Source organism: Corvus cornix, chromosome 1 (genome assembly GCF_000738735.6).
Source record: "Corvus cornix cornix isolate S_Up_H32 chromosome 1, ASM73873v5, whole genome shotgun sequence".
Classification (NCBI taxonomy): Eukaryota; Metazoa; Chordata; class Aves; order Passeriformes; family Corvidae; genus Corvus; species Corvus cornix.
The window spans coordinates 50,397,061-50,413,299 of record NC_046332.1 but is presented as its reverse complement, the minus strand read 5'-3'; the positions used below and the strand labels follow the sequence as shown (position 1 = coordinate 50,413,299).

The following is a 16,239-nucleotide window of genomic DNA, read 5'->3' as shown; positions in this document are numbered from 1 at the left end:
TGAAAAATCTCAGGTATGGCTAAGTAAAATGCTTGAGAAAGTTTAATCCATTTAACCCAGTTCAGAAAGAAAACTTGCTCTTTATTACTCCTCTACAGCATGTCATCAAAACTACAGAAACATTATATAGTAAAAGATGCTTATGAAAAACTACACACATGCTATTACATCCATTATTTTAGTAACATGTGAAAAGTGTGTAAAATGTACCTAGAGATGAACAAAACAACCTAAAACTAGATAAAAAAGAAAATCACAAATCACTATAATTCTCTGTTGTAACTTTTATTTTTGTAAGGTAAGCTACTTTCTATTACCTAGTGATAGTCTTCCATGTACTTTAAACAAAACTGTATTGTTTCAAATTGTTCACTATAATGATGGGTGATTCATACTGTGATATCTCTTCCTATAACCCTCAGTGATTTCTGTGCCATGAGACAGAGTAGGAATTTTCTACCAGTAATTACCACTCACAAATTGGGTTTTCATTTTTGATAGACTATTCCCTTATACTTTGTTCAGCATTTGTTAGGAGTGGCACAACAAAGTTTCAAGGACTTTTCTCACCGTGAACAAAAACTAAAGCACATTTTGGCTGTGAAAGTACTAGGAAAAAAGTGATGGTGGTATTTCGGTTGGAAATGTGAGTTTTCCTTAATATTTATTTGTTCTTTCTAACCCTCTTTCTTCTGCCAGCAAAATCTGGCAAATGATTTTTTGAAATATATTTCTAAATCCAACTTTTATTCAAAGAAATAACCTTAGGACTTCTTTTTTGACCAAAAAAGTTATTTGGATAATTTAAATCTACATTATTCCCTCTCTTCCATAGGCTGTCGCTCAGAGAAAATTAGATTCAAATTAACGTTTTTCATCAATTATCAAGTTGCTGGTGAGTTCCCTACAGATCAGAAAGGAGAGAGTATGGAGAGAAAATAGAAGATTGGTGAAAAATTTGAAAGTAAATGCTACGTATGCGAAACTTAAACTGAAACAACAGATGTTCTCATTCCAAACCATGCAATTATTAGGGGGAAAAAAGGACATATATTAAACAGAATGCAAATTTTTGCAAGATTACAGTCAAAATTGGTTTTAGAACCATACATATGTCACATATTTTCTAGGCATTTAAATTACACTAACAGTCTTAATTTACGAAAAACAAAGGCTGGGAAATATTCAGGATTCGCAGAGACTCTGCAGATGGAAAACCACAGCCATGTTGCAAAATAATTACAACTTTGCTTTTACTAGATGAAAGAAAACACTATTTCAAAGAAAGTAACTTGCTAAAGTAACAAAGTCAGGGTTATAGATTTAACAATCCCTTCAGCAGCCTTGACTGACATTACCACCAACTCTAGGGACCATGAAGGATGGCTGTATTACTACTCCAGACCATTCTTTGTATGGGAAAATCTCCTTTACAGAACAGAAGAGCGACACGGAAAAATACAGCGAATGTGAATTTGACGCAACCCTTTTTAGTTGATCAAGACAGTTACAATTCTTAAAGGATGTTTTTTTATGGTGAAAGACACAAGCAATATAAGCAATATTCTTCTTATCTGCTACTTGGAAATCTAGGAAAGGTATCATCCAGATTATCAAATGGAATACCTTTAATATTTTATCATAAATCTTTAGAACTGACATCTTAAGATAAACACCCTCAAAGAAACAGTGATAGGTCAACAAAACACCCCAGATTTTAATCTGTTCAAACCCAACACAAATGGGTGATCTCTTTTAGACAGATTTGTAAAATAAAACAGATCTTAATAATGGGATAATATTTAAAAGAGTAAGAATGGTATGTAATAGTTTCTTAAATTATTTTATTTAAATAAGAAAACCAAAGCTTCTTTACCACTGCCCTTACTAAAAAGGAATCTAAATGTGGGCTGTAAAACATCCAGATGGAATCGCAGAATGGCAAAAACCCATGAGAGGGTACCCACAGAGAAGGGATTTATTACAATGCATACATGATTTAGTTTTTAAAATTACAGACTTTCGTACTGTAATCCCATGAGCTGTAATGATATTGACAAAACTGTCGCTAGTGCCACACTACTCTGAAGAGTCCAGCCTTATGCTAACCTGTGGACAATTTTCCTTTAGTGTAATGGGATGCAAAATTCTCATTCATCACATGAGAAGGACACCACTTTATCTATAAAATAAAAACCACTACCACTATTCAGTTTAATATGCCAGGGAAGATTTTCAAAACTGACGCAGTTTTCCATTTAATGCCTGTGGTAATTTTTTATTTAGCCAGTGCTCCATCGGGATTTACTCAATATATGCATTTGTGTTTCACTGTTATTCTCTTAAAACAGTATTTCTTTGGACAGAACTCATTCCAAATATCTTCCAAATCTTTCCAAATATCGTGATGTAGTGGAATAATTTGCTTATCCAACTTCTATAACAGAACAGATCTAAAATGTACATCAATCTAGCACATATCGATTGAGAAATTGTTCTAATCAGAATTAACAACACAAAAACAAGAACACAAAAATATTCCTTTTATATAAAAGAATTCAACACAAATATTAATTACAAAAACCCAATTCCCTGTTAAATTTAAGTGAAGCAGATTTTTTTTTTTAATGGTGTGACACATATTTACAAAAATTTAATTTCTAAAATAAATGTATTTTCTCCTCTTCTGAAGTCCTCTTCTAGACTACAGGTAAAAACACCAAAGTAGTGATCACACTGCACTGAAGCTGATCAAACTAAAATATCTCTAATCTTGAAAATGTCTGTAAAATGGAATTATTGCTTTTCTGTTAAAATGTACTGCGTTTTCAGGTAGACTTGAGTAAGTCATAAACATTTTATTTCAGCAGAAGCCCGGAAAACATGCACAATTACAGGCTCTAGAAAATAATAATAATAAAAAAATTATTTATCTAGAAAGAATCTCAATGAAAAGCGTTCCATTTTTTCCCTCCAAAACAAAAAGTCTACTGTGAAAATTCCAATATTATCCTGAAAGTTTTCTGATTTCCCTCTTTATACTAAGATATCATTCAAATAAGTGGCTCAGAATTTTCATTAAATTTCTGCCACAGCTGCTGCCAGGGATATTTTATGTCAATGGAAGAAGTAAGAAAAAAATTAATCGATGAAGACATATAAAAAAATTAATTTAAACTGTGACAATTTTAAATATTTTTCAAGTTTTGTCATGTGGTATTTTCCTGTCATTCTTTTCCTGAAAAAGTTGACAGTTTTGTAATTAAATTTGTAGAAAAATACTAAATGAAAACAAGTGATACCAAAGAAGTTGCCACATACTCAATACATGGAAAAAAGAGATTTTATGTCCTACTGATCCCTCACAGGTCTCATACTTAAATGAAGAAACATCTACCTCTCCTTTCTCTTTTTTTCCTCAGTCCTTCACCTCCTCTCAAATCTGTGTTAGAAGAAACACATCTTGGAATTATTTCCTCAGTAGTGAATTATTTTCCAAGAACTATACAAGCAGAAATAAAGACATTCATTTCACTCACTAACACAAGCAAATGTTTATACTTTATACTTTCACTACAACAATGGTGCTTTCTCCTCATCTCAAGAACCTTTTCCAAGTCTTTCTAAAGTTGTCAAAAGGGACATCCTGGAAAAGATACATCAGAGGTATGACCCCAAATAAGTCTCTAGAATATCAGGATTTCCCTGAAGAGGCATTACTCAATGTTTTATTTTCTTCAGGCATGAAATTTTATTTCTACTGAAATTTATCAACTTTTTCTTAGCTTCAGTCTATAGCTTATTACTATTTGATGCCCTATTTTATGAGCTTATTCCTTTCTGTTTCTCTCTTCTTTTTGTAAACATAGGAATTACTTTTTGTTTTCTTCTTTCTATTATTTCCTTCTAGTTCTTTGTTACATTCTTTCCTATTATTAGGGGAGAATTATCATCATGGCATGACAAAACTGAAATATGTGCCTGGTGAATGACAAAAAAATGGTGGTAAGAAAAGGTTAAGCTGCACAGAAATAAAACCACTTACTCTATACTGATCCTCCTTACTTCCTTATATTTCTTTTCTTTAGCAACAATGGGGCCACACTGAATGAACCAGTGCAGCTACAAATAGGAAGTACAACAAAACCTCACTGAGCTCATGCAGCCTCCTAGATTTCTGAGGCCAAGACGACAATTATTTTAAGCAGGGTGATCTCCTGAGTAGCAAAACTAATTTTTTGTATAAAGATAAATGTTTCCTGAGAATTTGATAACAATGAAAAAAACCCCTCCCTTTTCAAGCTGAACTTTGCTGACCTTAGTTGGCAGCTATCAGATCTTGCTTCTATCCTGAAGCCCTACTGACAAATGGTAATCATTCTGAAACAAAACTCTCAAAACACAAAAACCTACCACAGTCATAGATCTCTAGAAATAACTTGTATTTCTTGTGTTTCAGTTTTCTTTATTTACTTGACAGTAACATTGTTATGGACTCTCCCTAGACCTGCTTTGACATCACTTTGCCATCTTAATTTGACATATCACAACTGTCTCTGTTGTCTGACAAGTTCTTTCAGCATGAGGGTTTCTCATTGCAAGAAAATCTCCACAGACAAGAAGTATAAAAAGACTGAATCGTAAAATTCCACACACCATCAGACAAAAATATGACATAAGAGAATAGATGTTTAGCAGATCTCAGGATCTTTTTTTGAAGGAGGTAAAATTTAACATAAAGCTGCACTGAACACAGTAAAGATATAGTATCTTAGTTCTTGCAAAAATAAACCCAGGTATGCAGGGAGTCTGTTATCATCTAGGTAAATCAAGCTAGATGGTTCATTAATGTTTATACTATAAGTAACACTTTTTTTTCTATCAAAAAAGGCTCTAAAAATGGGTATACTTTTATCATTCAAGTGTAGTAGTTTCTCAAGTTAATTAAGACTACAGTTTTTGTGCAATATTCTTTTTTTAAGCCTTGAAGGCATGGAAACAAGCAAATCTATATCCAACGGGATGAACTGAAGAAGTGCCTTTAAATGATCAGGACCAGTAAGGAAATTCGGTAAACTTGGTCACTAATTAAAATGTTTCAGTCTGGGTCATAAGAACAGGTAATAAGCAGAGAGAAAATTAAGGAATATATAAGGAAAAACTGTGACCAGCCCTAATGAGATTAATTTTGTAAAGAACCTGATCACAGAACTCAGACTACATGGAAAAGGATTATTTTACTATGTCTCATGAGAAATGCATCTTTCAGGGCAATATCTGATACAGAGATGTTATTTGCACCCTATAGATTACCACAGTCGGGTAGTTCTCTGGAAAACACTGCCGGTGTAATAAAGTAGATTGATTCAGTTTTTAAGCCTTTAGAGGACAAGGGCTGGGGCAAATACCAGCCTAACTGTTTCAAGTCCAAAATCAGGCAGAGTCCCCTGCTGAGTTCTGAATGATGAATTAAGTGGAATAAGAACCAGAGAACCTCTGCCTGTGGAGAGCTTCAGTCACAGCATGAACATCCTGTAGATACTGAATACCTTTTTGGCATACCACCTCGTTTTTCTTTGGACCTGGACAGTAGAGGAGAAAATAATAAGGGGGAAAAAGGTGGCTGTTCTAAAACAAAAATATTGTGCAACTCAGTCCAGTGTTAACATTCAGCACTGCTGTATACCTGATATGATGAGTCCACCTACAGGCTGTGTTACAGCAGTGCCTGCACATGTTAAGACCTTTCTCCAGAATCTTTTAAAAAATATTGCCTTGAAATATCTTTAAATAGCTCTCTTGCTACTGGTTTTTTTTTTTGGTAGTAGTTTAGTAGGAAAACTCACTAAAAAATGTATTTTCGAGTAAAGCTGAAAGTTAAAGCAAGAAGAAAGACAGAAACTGGATGCTATTACAACAAAGATGGACTATCAAGGAGGGTATCAGGGAGATGGACATCAGGGAGGGTATTTTTCTATAATCCTAAGTCTAAAAGACCAGTCCTTTCTAGGCATTTTGGCTTGCAACCGGAATACAGGCTACTAGCTTGAGAAAGAAAGTGGCTTGTGACAAAGTGGCTAATACTCTGAAGTAAGTGAGACCAAAGGATTACAAATAACCAACTCCTTTCTTAATCTTTAAAGGCTCCAGTATTTTGTGCATTTCCTTATGTGCATTAAAACAACAGCAATTGGTACTCTTTGGTTCCTAATAATAAAAGTTTTATAAAAGCACTTTCAACAGTAATTTAGTAACCTCAAACATCGAGTGGCTTCTACATTTTCAAGGATAACTTTCAGAGTTTCTTTCCAGCAAACCTGACTACTTAGCACTGTTACCAGCTTTTGCTTTCCTGAAGGCATGTATTTATTATTAATATTTTACATCTGCATTCTCCTAACTAAACTTTATAATTAGTCTCACAATTTCAGTAATTTTTTTCTCCATTGTCAAAGCAACAGAAGAACCCAAATTTCTGTCTAATGGGAACTCCTCACATTTTGGGTTGTAAAGACATCTTGATTATTAATCAATGCAATAATGATAATATAATCAACGACACATAATCTGAGTGCCAACAATTTCTACCCTTAAGTTACACTGGGACCACACAAGTCAGAGACAGAGGAGAGGGCATGAGCAGTTAACCTCTGTTCCATAGTCCAATACATCTTAGTAAGTGTCCAACTCATTAGACAGGGATAGAGTGGCTCATATGTGTAATTAATTATTGGCAGGTTTACTTTCAAAAAGGTGCCAGATGCTATGCATTTCCTAGTTGCTATCTGGATCTCTGATCTATAATGTTTCCTGCCATGTTAAACATCTGTTCAGAACATACTTCTGCACACAGGAACTTCAGTAAATCAAGAGTTAAATCAAAATCAAATGAATGTGTATCCTCTTTCTGGTATTTATAATGATATCCCTTTAAAGATGTCATAAAGGAATATTATGTGAAAGAAAAATGTTCTTTAACTTGTGTTGGGGTCATTATAGTTTGAAGATTTCAATGTGGATAAATAATAGAGACTTCTTTTGTGGTACCTGCTCTTCAGTTCTCTGAATTGGCATCTGTCTTGTCACTAGTAGCACACTAAAAAAACTTTGGAAGTTGCAAAGCTTTGAACCTCGACTCTCTGGAGTAGTTGTAAATAAATAGGTAGATTTGAATATACATTTAGCCCTTCAGCATTTCTTTGTTCCTACCATACAGACTTCTGGAAAACTGGTGTTGTTTTCTGTCTCCATGTGTACCTGACTCATTGATGTTTTTAGTAAAATCCATGATCAGCCCCAAAGTGTGTGCAGAAACATGAGTATACTGTGGAGCCTTTCAGTAAGATACTATGAGCTAATCATACCAACCATAGACCGGGAATTTCTTAAAACAAATTTCTGACATGTCTATAAATAGCAGTTTGAAATTCATGAACTTTATATTTTTCCTGCTTATGAATGGATTACAACATGTGCAGGCAGGTTTTCAATCAGCAGCAGGATTTTAAATTATATCTATTGGAGGATTTCATGCCCTGTTTCAAAACGACCTATGGCTTTCTTCATGGTAAAATCCTAATCTCGCAAATTCCTTGCAGAAATTCTTGAAGTAAAAAAGGAAAGCACAAACTAACTTAGTGAAGAAAAGAATTATCTGTAAATCATTATTATTCCAGCCTCATTATCTAATCAGGGGTTAATTTCAGACAGGAGTGAAATTCTTCTGGGATCTTTTTGCAAGTCTTTATAGTGAAGATAAAAAGAAATCTATAAATAGGAATCCTACCACAAACTCAGGAAAACTGTCTTACAGAGGACTGGGTCAGGAAATTCACTGGATTTAACTACACAGTGCTAAACATGCAGCATCACATCTCCTAGACAGAGAAGAAGGTCCTAGACAGAGAAGAAGGTACACTTAGACATCCAGGGCACATGGAAGGAAGGAGTGGGATGTGGCACGGCAGAGAAGAAGTACATTACGAACTTAGCCTTGCAAATCAATTCAGAGTTCCTGACCCAGTACAAACCAAATAATCCATAAGGTTCCTCATCCTTACTGAGCAGAGTGACCATGTCCAGTGAGATACCTATTGAAAATGACACTGCCCTGACCTCTCCACAGAAAGTTTTAACATTCACCTTGATTTCTAACACGGATTCCCCGATGTCTAATAGGGCTGAGTTCCTACTGCTTCCTCAGTCCTGCTTTATCAATTGCTTTCCTGCTCCTTATGCTGCAATACCTATAGTGTTGTATGGATACCATATATTACACATCTATTACAAAAGAATTGGGTGCAATTATTTTGAGTTACTGTTCAGTTCTCCCTTCCTTTACTAAACAATGATGGCATATCTCATACAACAGCGCAGAGCAAATATTGAAGGTAAGAAACACACCCTAACCCAAAAGAGGGTATCTTTTTTCTAAACAGATATTTCTATTTGGGAATACTGTGTAAAAATAGCATCTTTTAAGCAACCTCTGTTAAACTGTCTGAAACTGGCCAACATATTAAAAATTATCAAGGGACTGAAAGGCTGATCCTCCTCATCCAGTGGAGGCTGAACATAAGTTTCTTGTTCTCAAAAAAATCAGATTAAAGTACATATAAAGCTATGAAGTCATATAATTGCAGGAGCTCTCTGAAATCTGAGACCAAACTATAGCTGGCAGGAGTCTTACATGAGGCTTCCGTGAAAAGACAAACTTCATTATGCAGACAAAGGAGAAAATATCTCATACTAAAATGGGCTTCAAGGTAATGATTAAAGAACTTCTTATATAAAAAAATGAAAATCAATTAGTATATATACACACATGACCACATATATAAAAATTCAGAAGAAAGGCTTATTTCACAGTGATATAAGCACTATCTTTGATGCCTAAAGGAAAAATGATATATTCTTGACTGCATCTACAGTTAAGATGCAGTCAGCTGCAGAAGGAAAAAACCCCACTGTTTTCTTACTGATTTCTGCAGGTGGCTAGCTGACACTGAAGTACACCTGTCTATCACCATGTGAACAAATGCAGTCATGACAATGTTAAAACAAATTAAGGTTAATGCAGACTATCATTCCTTGCACGATGTGGCACAGAGAAAATGGCGATTCACATGCTTGAAAGTCACAAAGAAGCTTCAAAAGTATCCAGAAAATACGTGACATTTTTCCTCTTGAGAAGCTGGATTGAAGACGATATTTAAAAAAAAAAATGAAAATAATCATAATGACTACAAGTAACATCAATTGCAATAATTGTAAGCTCTATTAAAGTTTTCCAATTATATTTACCCTCATTAGGAATTCTGTTGGTGGAAAGGCTACGGCATCCTGTAGTATTTAACTTCATTTTATCTCTTCTTTTTGATACATCGACCATAGAGAGCTCCTTACATTAAACTCCATGGCATTTATCTCCCATCCATCAATCACTCTTGTGTCCTGCTCTTGCTGCCTCTGCAGTGTGTGCATCTTTATTGAAGTGCTGACTACAGAACCAGATAGTAGGAGTTTTACCAAATTTGAGCACAGAAATCACATCACCTCCTCATCTATTCTTCCAAGACACTGGAAAAGTCTTTGTTGCCTCAGCACTGAGCTAAGGGAGCCAAGCATCCCAATTATTTTGGCAATCCCTCCATTCTTTGCGTGGATTTGTCCCTCATCTCCTACCTTCTAGGATGGATCTAAGTCTATGTTCTTTGCTCCTAGGAGTTGGACTCAGCATCCAGATATGTTGAAATCTAGCTTTTTCTTGAGTTTTGGTTAGTCCAGAAAATGATTCAGCATATTTCTCCAATGCAATGCCTTCGTTTCTCATTTTGTGTACCTTCACCTAAGCACTTAGTTTTGCCAGGAACAATTCAACACTATAAAAACACTGTTAATAAAAATAGCAAAATAGGATGAACAACTGGATTATAGAAAATTCAGCACCATGAATAGCTTAAGGTTTTATTTACATGCTGTTAATTTGAGTTAATACTAATTTTAAAAGCATAACATTATTTATGTATTCCTTTCCCCTCTTAGTTGCTAGTATTTATTAATTTATTTATTTTGTTCAAAATGTTGGCTACATGCTGTCCTACAGACTAGAAGGTCAATTACTGTAGTTTTAATCAGTTGAAAGAAAGCATGCCTGGACACACAAACAAAAATATTTTGGATGTGGCAGAGTGAGATAAATGAATGAGAGAATAATATGTACAGGGAAAAAATGTTCTGCAAGAACATGCATTTTTCCACTTTATAGCATCTGTCCTCCTGAACACGGAAATACAAAGGTTCTGAAAATTCTCTAAGAGAAACACAACGGGCATGTTAAGCTCCAAAAAAGTAAACTTTCCCCAGAGAGTATAACGGATTTCTGAGTGACCATAATATTTTAAGGAAAATGGTCGTCCTGCTTTTCCTAATACAAAATTCAGTATTCTTCAAGGAAATCAGAAACTAATTGTGCCGGTATTGGTAGATGCCACAGTGATGACACACTTGAGGTCTTAGGGAGCTTTTAAAGTAGTGTCATTTAGCACCCAAGTTCTATCTGTGGCTTCCAAAGGAATGTTTTGGACAATTTTTCAATTGTTTCAAGAAGTCTCCTGTCAAACATGATACAAAGCTAGTCCATCACCACCTCTACTGAATATTTTCATAGGGCCACGTGGTGAGTTAATGAGGAGAAACAGATTCTTCTCCTATCAGTGCAAAAACATTCTGTCATCTGACTTGAATTGTGCCTGTATCAGAAACATATCACATGTACACCAAGGAATTAATCTGAGATCCTTTGGAGAAGGGCTACCTGGCTGACCTTCTCCCCAGTTAATGACATAGCAAAGTAAAAGCATCGGTGAAGTTTCTTTGGTACCTCACTCGAGAGAAGGGAAAGCATTCTATGTGACTGTGTTTCAACTGTGAGCCTACTGACACGCCAAGAATAGCTGTAGTGGAAATACTTTTATCCATCTGTGCTTGACAAAAAGAGGATATAGCTTTTCTTTCGACTATATATCGGATTACACTTGCCTGTAACATTTTCACCTAAAAGCTAGAGTGTTGTAATGCACTTTACATGGAGGGAATTTGCAGACCATATGGAAACTAGTTAGTGAAAACATATCTGTGCAAGTGTTAAATGGAACTCCACAATGAGCTCCATTGCTAAGCTCAAATATGTGACCTATACATATTGCATGTTTGTTTCCAATTAGATTCTGTACGGACAATTTTAACCTTTGCAATTTCTGTTCTCAGAGGCATTGGAAGAACCTCAGTTGACAAACCACAGCAGTGTTGGGCTGGTTCTGGTGCACTTTCTTTGAAGCTGTTTGCATTCAAATGCCAATAAGTCCTTTTTAACCCATCACTGAGGATATTTTCCACTTATACAATATTCTGAGAAGGTGATGAAACATTTGAAACTCAGTTGAGTGTAAGATACCTTTGAAAAAAAAACTGGTTTTGGAAAAAGGGGCAAGTAACTATTTCGGTAATTAGTAATTCAGTAATTTTAGTGGAGTAAATAGATGAGGAGTTTTACCAGTAAGTATATTCTGCAATGCCAGATTATTACTTGATAAGGTCCCTTTGTTACCAGCCACATTTGGGAATTTACCAGAACAAACAAGAAAAATGAACAATTTCAAGTATTAGTGGCCTAAGTTTTTGGTGTGGACTGACCAGATCATTGCAGCCTGTTCATTTTAACTCTATTCAAAAGTTAAGAAGCCATTAAGATATTAAGTATAATTTACTCAAACAATAGATCAGCCAGTCTTCCGTGGGACAGAATGATGATAAAATGTGATGTGAAAGGATATGACTGCAAGATTTTTCACCAAAGGTTTGAGGCAGCTGAGCTACTACAAAAAGGTGAAATCATAACTAAGTTGTATAGACATTTCCAAAAACATATTGACAACATCTATCTAAAAGCACCAGATATTCTTGAAAGTTTGCATAATTAAATTAACCTGTTTTAAAAGTATTAAAATTAATTTTGTTTTCTGCTCCCTTTTATTTTGTGCTCTTCAGTATTTACAGTCAGCTATAAAACTGTGTACATTCTTACCAAATCTGAAGATGATTTAGCATTTCTTACACACACACACACACACACACACACACACACACGAACACTAGGAAGAGCTTCAGGAAAAAGTAGATGCCATCAAGCATGTCTGACAGTATTCATATTTTAGCAAAATCTGATAGGGAAAAACTTCATACCATAAGGAGGTTTCAAAAACAGCAAAGAAGGAAAGGTATCATTATGTCAAGCTTGAAAGTACATGCTTCACAGGACACAACAGATATTTTTTATGGTGATCAATTCGAAAAACAGACAAGTGCCTTAAGACTTAATTATATAGAGTTTATTTCCTCCTTTTTGATTCTTATAACTAAAACCTTTACATATAAAGTAACAAATTAAACCATTGCATATAAAACTGTCAAGTTAATTACCGCTTGCCAGTAAAAAAAATCAAATGTCAATTATCAAAGCCCCACAGAAAATCTATGCACTCTCATATCTTGAATTACACCACTAAAACCCTCTGTTTCACACAGTCATTACCTGGAGAGCACTTTCAAGTACTTCAAGACTGCCACTGGCTTTCAGTAAGCAATGAGAGGAAACTTCTCAAAGTAAATAAGGAGAGAATTTGGAATTCTCTTTCAAACGCAACTTAACTAGGCAAGAATTCAGTTTAGTTGAGAACAAGGGTCTCATAGGAGCAATGAAGAAAGAAAAGATCAGAAGCACACAATGACTACAAAAGCAACTCTCTGAATCCTCTGTTAAGAATAAAAAAAAGCCCAAGTACTTCAGAGGTAGCAAAGAGAAATTCAATTCTTGCACTGTAAAAATCTATGGTGTGCTTGGATTTTTTACTTCACAGATTGCTATTTCAGTATCTTGGTAAGAAAGGACTACTTTTTAGAAATCAGGAATGAGAAGGTCAGACATAACAGTAAAGAAAAATGATGGGAAGGACATTACTTGTTTTGGAACTCAGTGGTTCCAATGTTTTCTGACTCTGAATTGGGTGGCTAAGTCACAGATGGGGCAAAATCTGGAATGACATTCCAAACAGTTATCAGAAACATTCTACAGCAAACAAATCATGTTTCTCTCTAGATAAGCAGTGAGATAAAATACTGCCATATAGTTGTGAGGTTCCTGTGACCTCTAGCTTTTCAGTCTTTGTTGTATCCTGGGAACTGTTGTAGCCTTGTTCATGCTATGGATCTGATCAAAAAACAAAATCAGAACAATATCAGTGAAGAATTTTTTTAATTAGGTAAAACCAAGACAATTTTAGTCATATTTTATAAAAACTATAGTGCAATTAATCAATTGCCAAATGGAAAAGGATAATGCTGCTACAAATTTTGCAACCAACTTCACTGAAATAATATATTTAATAATGTAACCCATCAATTATCTTACAGTTATCTCCATGTAAATCTCAGACCATTAACTTCAGGTGTCATTAAGTGAGAAGTGCAACTTATTCACAGTTATAAAATTAACATTATAAATACCTGAAGCTTCTGAGTATTACTAAGCTACTATACCATTCCTTGGTATTATTAAATGATAATATTATTTAACAACAGGAAGAAAAAAGAAGAAAAGGTTCTAGAAAATTTCAGTTACAAGATGTAAATATTTCTAGTAAGAAGAGCCAACACTGTGAGATGTAATCATGGAATTACCATAGAAAAACTGTACGCTAATATTTAGGTAAAACACATGTATAATAGAAGACGTTTTGGAATTTGAACACAAAGCTATTTTTTCTGTGTAGACCTTCACAAATTATAAGCCTTTTCAGAATGAGGCTTTTTCCTCTCAATAAACAACAATACTGCATAAGAACAACCCTGGAACCCTGGAAGGAAAAAATTTACCTGGCTGTATATTCCTCTGAACACATGACCTGGGAGCAGCACATGGTCATGCAAATTCCCCCTTCACTATTTTAGCTGCATTAGTACTGATTCACCACTTCACACGCTTGCCATATTTGCACTTCCTGCATAATTTCTGCATTACTTCCTGCCTCATTTATGAGGCAAATTTTCTAACTATGATGTAGCAAAGACACCACATAAACCCCATAAAAATCCTTGAAAGTGGTCAAGGATACTTTGAAATTTATCACTTTTTATTCCCCATCTAGGGACAGCTCTATACGTGCCTGTGTGGATACAGCTGACCAGCCTGAGGAAATAACAACCCTACCAAATACAAATACATGCATCAATAATGTTGGAACATGGTCTTCTTTTTACTTTCTTCTGTGGGAATAGATTACACTTTTTAATTGTATTTCCACTGGTTTCTCAAAGTCAGGCTGAAGCACTGAATTATTCTGAGGAGAGAAAGGCAAACTATAGAGAGGATTTTGCATTGTAAGGTGACAGGATATATCTTTACACAGCATCTCAGGGGAAAAAAAGGGTACAAAAGCTACCACTTTTAATTTCTTTAAATGAAATTAAATGCAAGGAAGTGAAATCACAATGTATTAACAACTGATTAATTTATTTATCAAAAATAGTTATATAAAGTCTAGTGAAAATAAAAAACTGTTCATATGAAATTAATAATAGCTAAAATAATATAATCTTATTACAGAAACAGTACCTTCAATCAACAGCTCTTGTCCATGGCTGCCTAATAATGTTCGGGACAGGAAAGGGGCAAAATCAACAAAAATTTCTCGCAGGAGAGGGGCCACTTTTTCTAAAGCTCTTTCAAGCTTTGCAGTGATACTGTGAAAAAAAAAAAAAGAGACCATAATTGTAAGAACACTTCACAATAGAAGTTAAATTATGTCAAATCACAACAGTTTTTAGAAGTTTCTGTAAGCTTTTTTAGAAAACAGGATGATCATAATTTGATTAAACTTTACAGTTTTAAAATGGCTTTAAGTAAATGGAAATTTCATGTCAGAGTCAGCAGTGTGTCAGCCTCATAAATTCTACAGTATTTGCAGAGTACTCCAGAACAAGTAAAATTTTAATTATCCTTTTTAAACATGATATCAGATTCAAGTATAGGTCTATTTCACCATCTCAGATTATATCTGATTTTACACACATTTGAAATCTTGAAAAGAGAATCTTTTTATTCACCAAAACAATCACAAGCAACTTGCTTGCTTATTCAAGCTTTCAAATAATAACATTTGATATTGCAAGGCAGCATATGACAAAGTGTCCTAGCACAGATATCAAGAGAACCAATATTCTTTTATTCAACTTTGAGGGAACATGATCCCAGGTAAATCCCTTTGCCTTTGCATTTAGACTTCTCTGCCTGCTGAGGCTGTTTGAAGCATGGTATGGTCCTTAATTTTTTCTTGTACAATGAGAAGAGGTGGTGTGACTTCTGTTTGCTTCTTAAATACCAGAAATAATACTCCTTTTTCTGGGGATACAAACTAGCGATAGTCTGAGAATGTCAGCAGTGTGCTAAGGACTGGACTCTTTAAGGTTCCTTCTTTCCTTTTAAAACTTGAAAGATTGTAACACCTTTGCCCACTGGAACTCTTACACAAAGATTAAAAACCTGCTGTGTTATCTTAAAGAAGTAAACGATTACTTTAAAGTGGAAATGAACTTACATACATATTCTGGTCTACTGAGAATTTTTGCTGTTCTTTTTCAGATTGCTGATTGGCTGCAGGGGTTTTCATTGTGCTTGCATTATGGCACTAATATATTATTGGAAATCAAAAATGCAATTACAGGAAGAAGTTACATGTATTGACAGAATGTAAGAGAATGAACACTGACATTTAGATTTTATACTTTACTAACTATAAGCACTAAATAAATGTGGATGTTTTAACTCAGATCACTTGAAGATCTCTATGTTTAAAAAGAAAGCTGATGTTATAAAAACATTGGAAGCTTTCCTTCATTAGCCTGAAATTATTTTACTGAACTTCTAAAGTGTATTCTCTTTCAGTGTGCTGTCATCCATTTTAAAATTCAGATAATGATTTTCTAATGCTCTAAAGGATGGATTAATATCAGCAGCCTTTTAAGGCTGTTTTAAAAAGATTATTTGAAATGAACTTCACTGTGGGAAAGCCTCTATTGACTATAGTTGAAATGCAGGTGACTAGCTTAGAGTTTTTAATTTTCAACATGAATCTAACCCAAGCTTTTGCTGATAAGAGATAAAAAACCTCCTAGATTAATCTT

The 16,239-nt window shown here is 34.6% G+C and overlaps 1 protein-coding gene across 7 annotated transcripts in view; it reads right to left on the bottom strand.

The window, feature by feature from the left end:
• The window catches only part of NBEA (neurobeachin), a 467,670-nt gene that overhangs the window by 253,352 nt on the left and 198,079 nt on the right, over positions 1-16,239 (bottom strand). For all 7 annotated transcript variants that reach the window (XM_039566467.1, XM_039566482.1, XM_039566485.1 and 4 more), the window contains one exon: positions 14,672-14,799. In XM_039566467.1, coding sequence (XP_039422401.1) covers positions 14,672-14,799 — 128 coding nt within the window. The remainder of the gene's footprint in view (positions 1-14,671; positions 14,800-16,239) is intronic.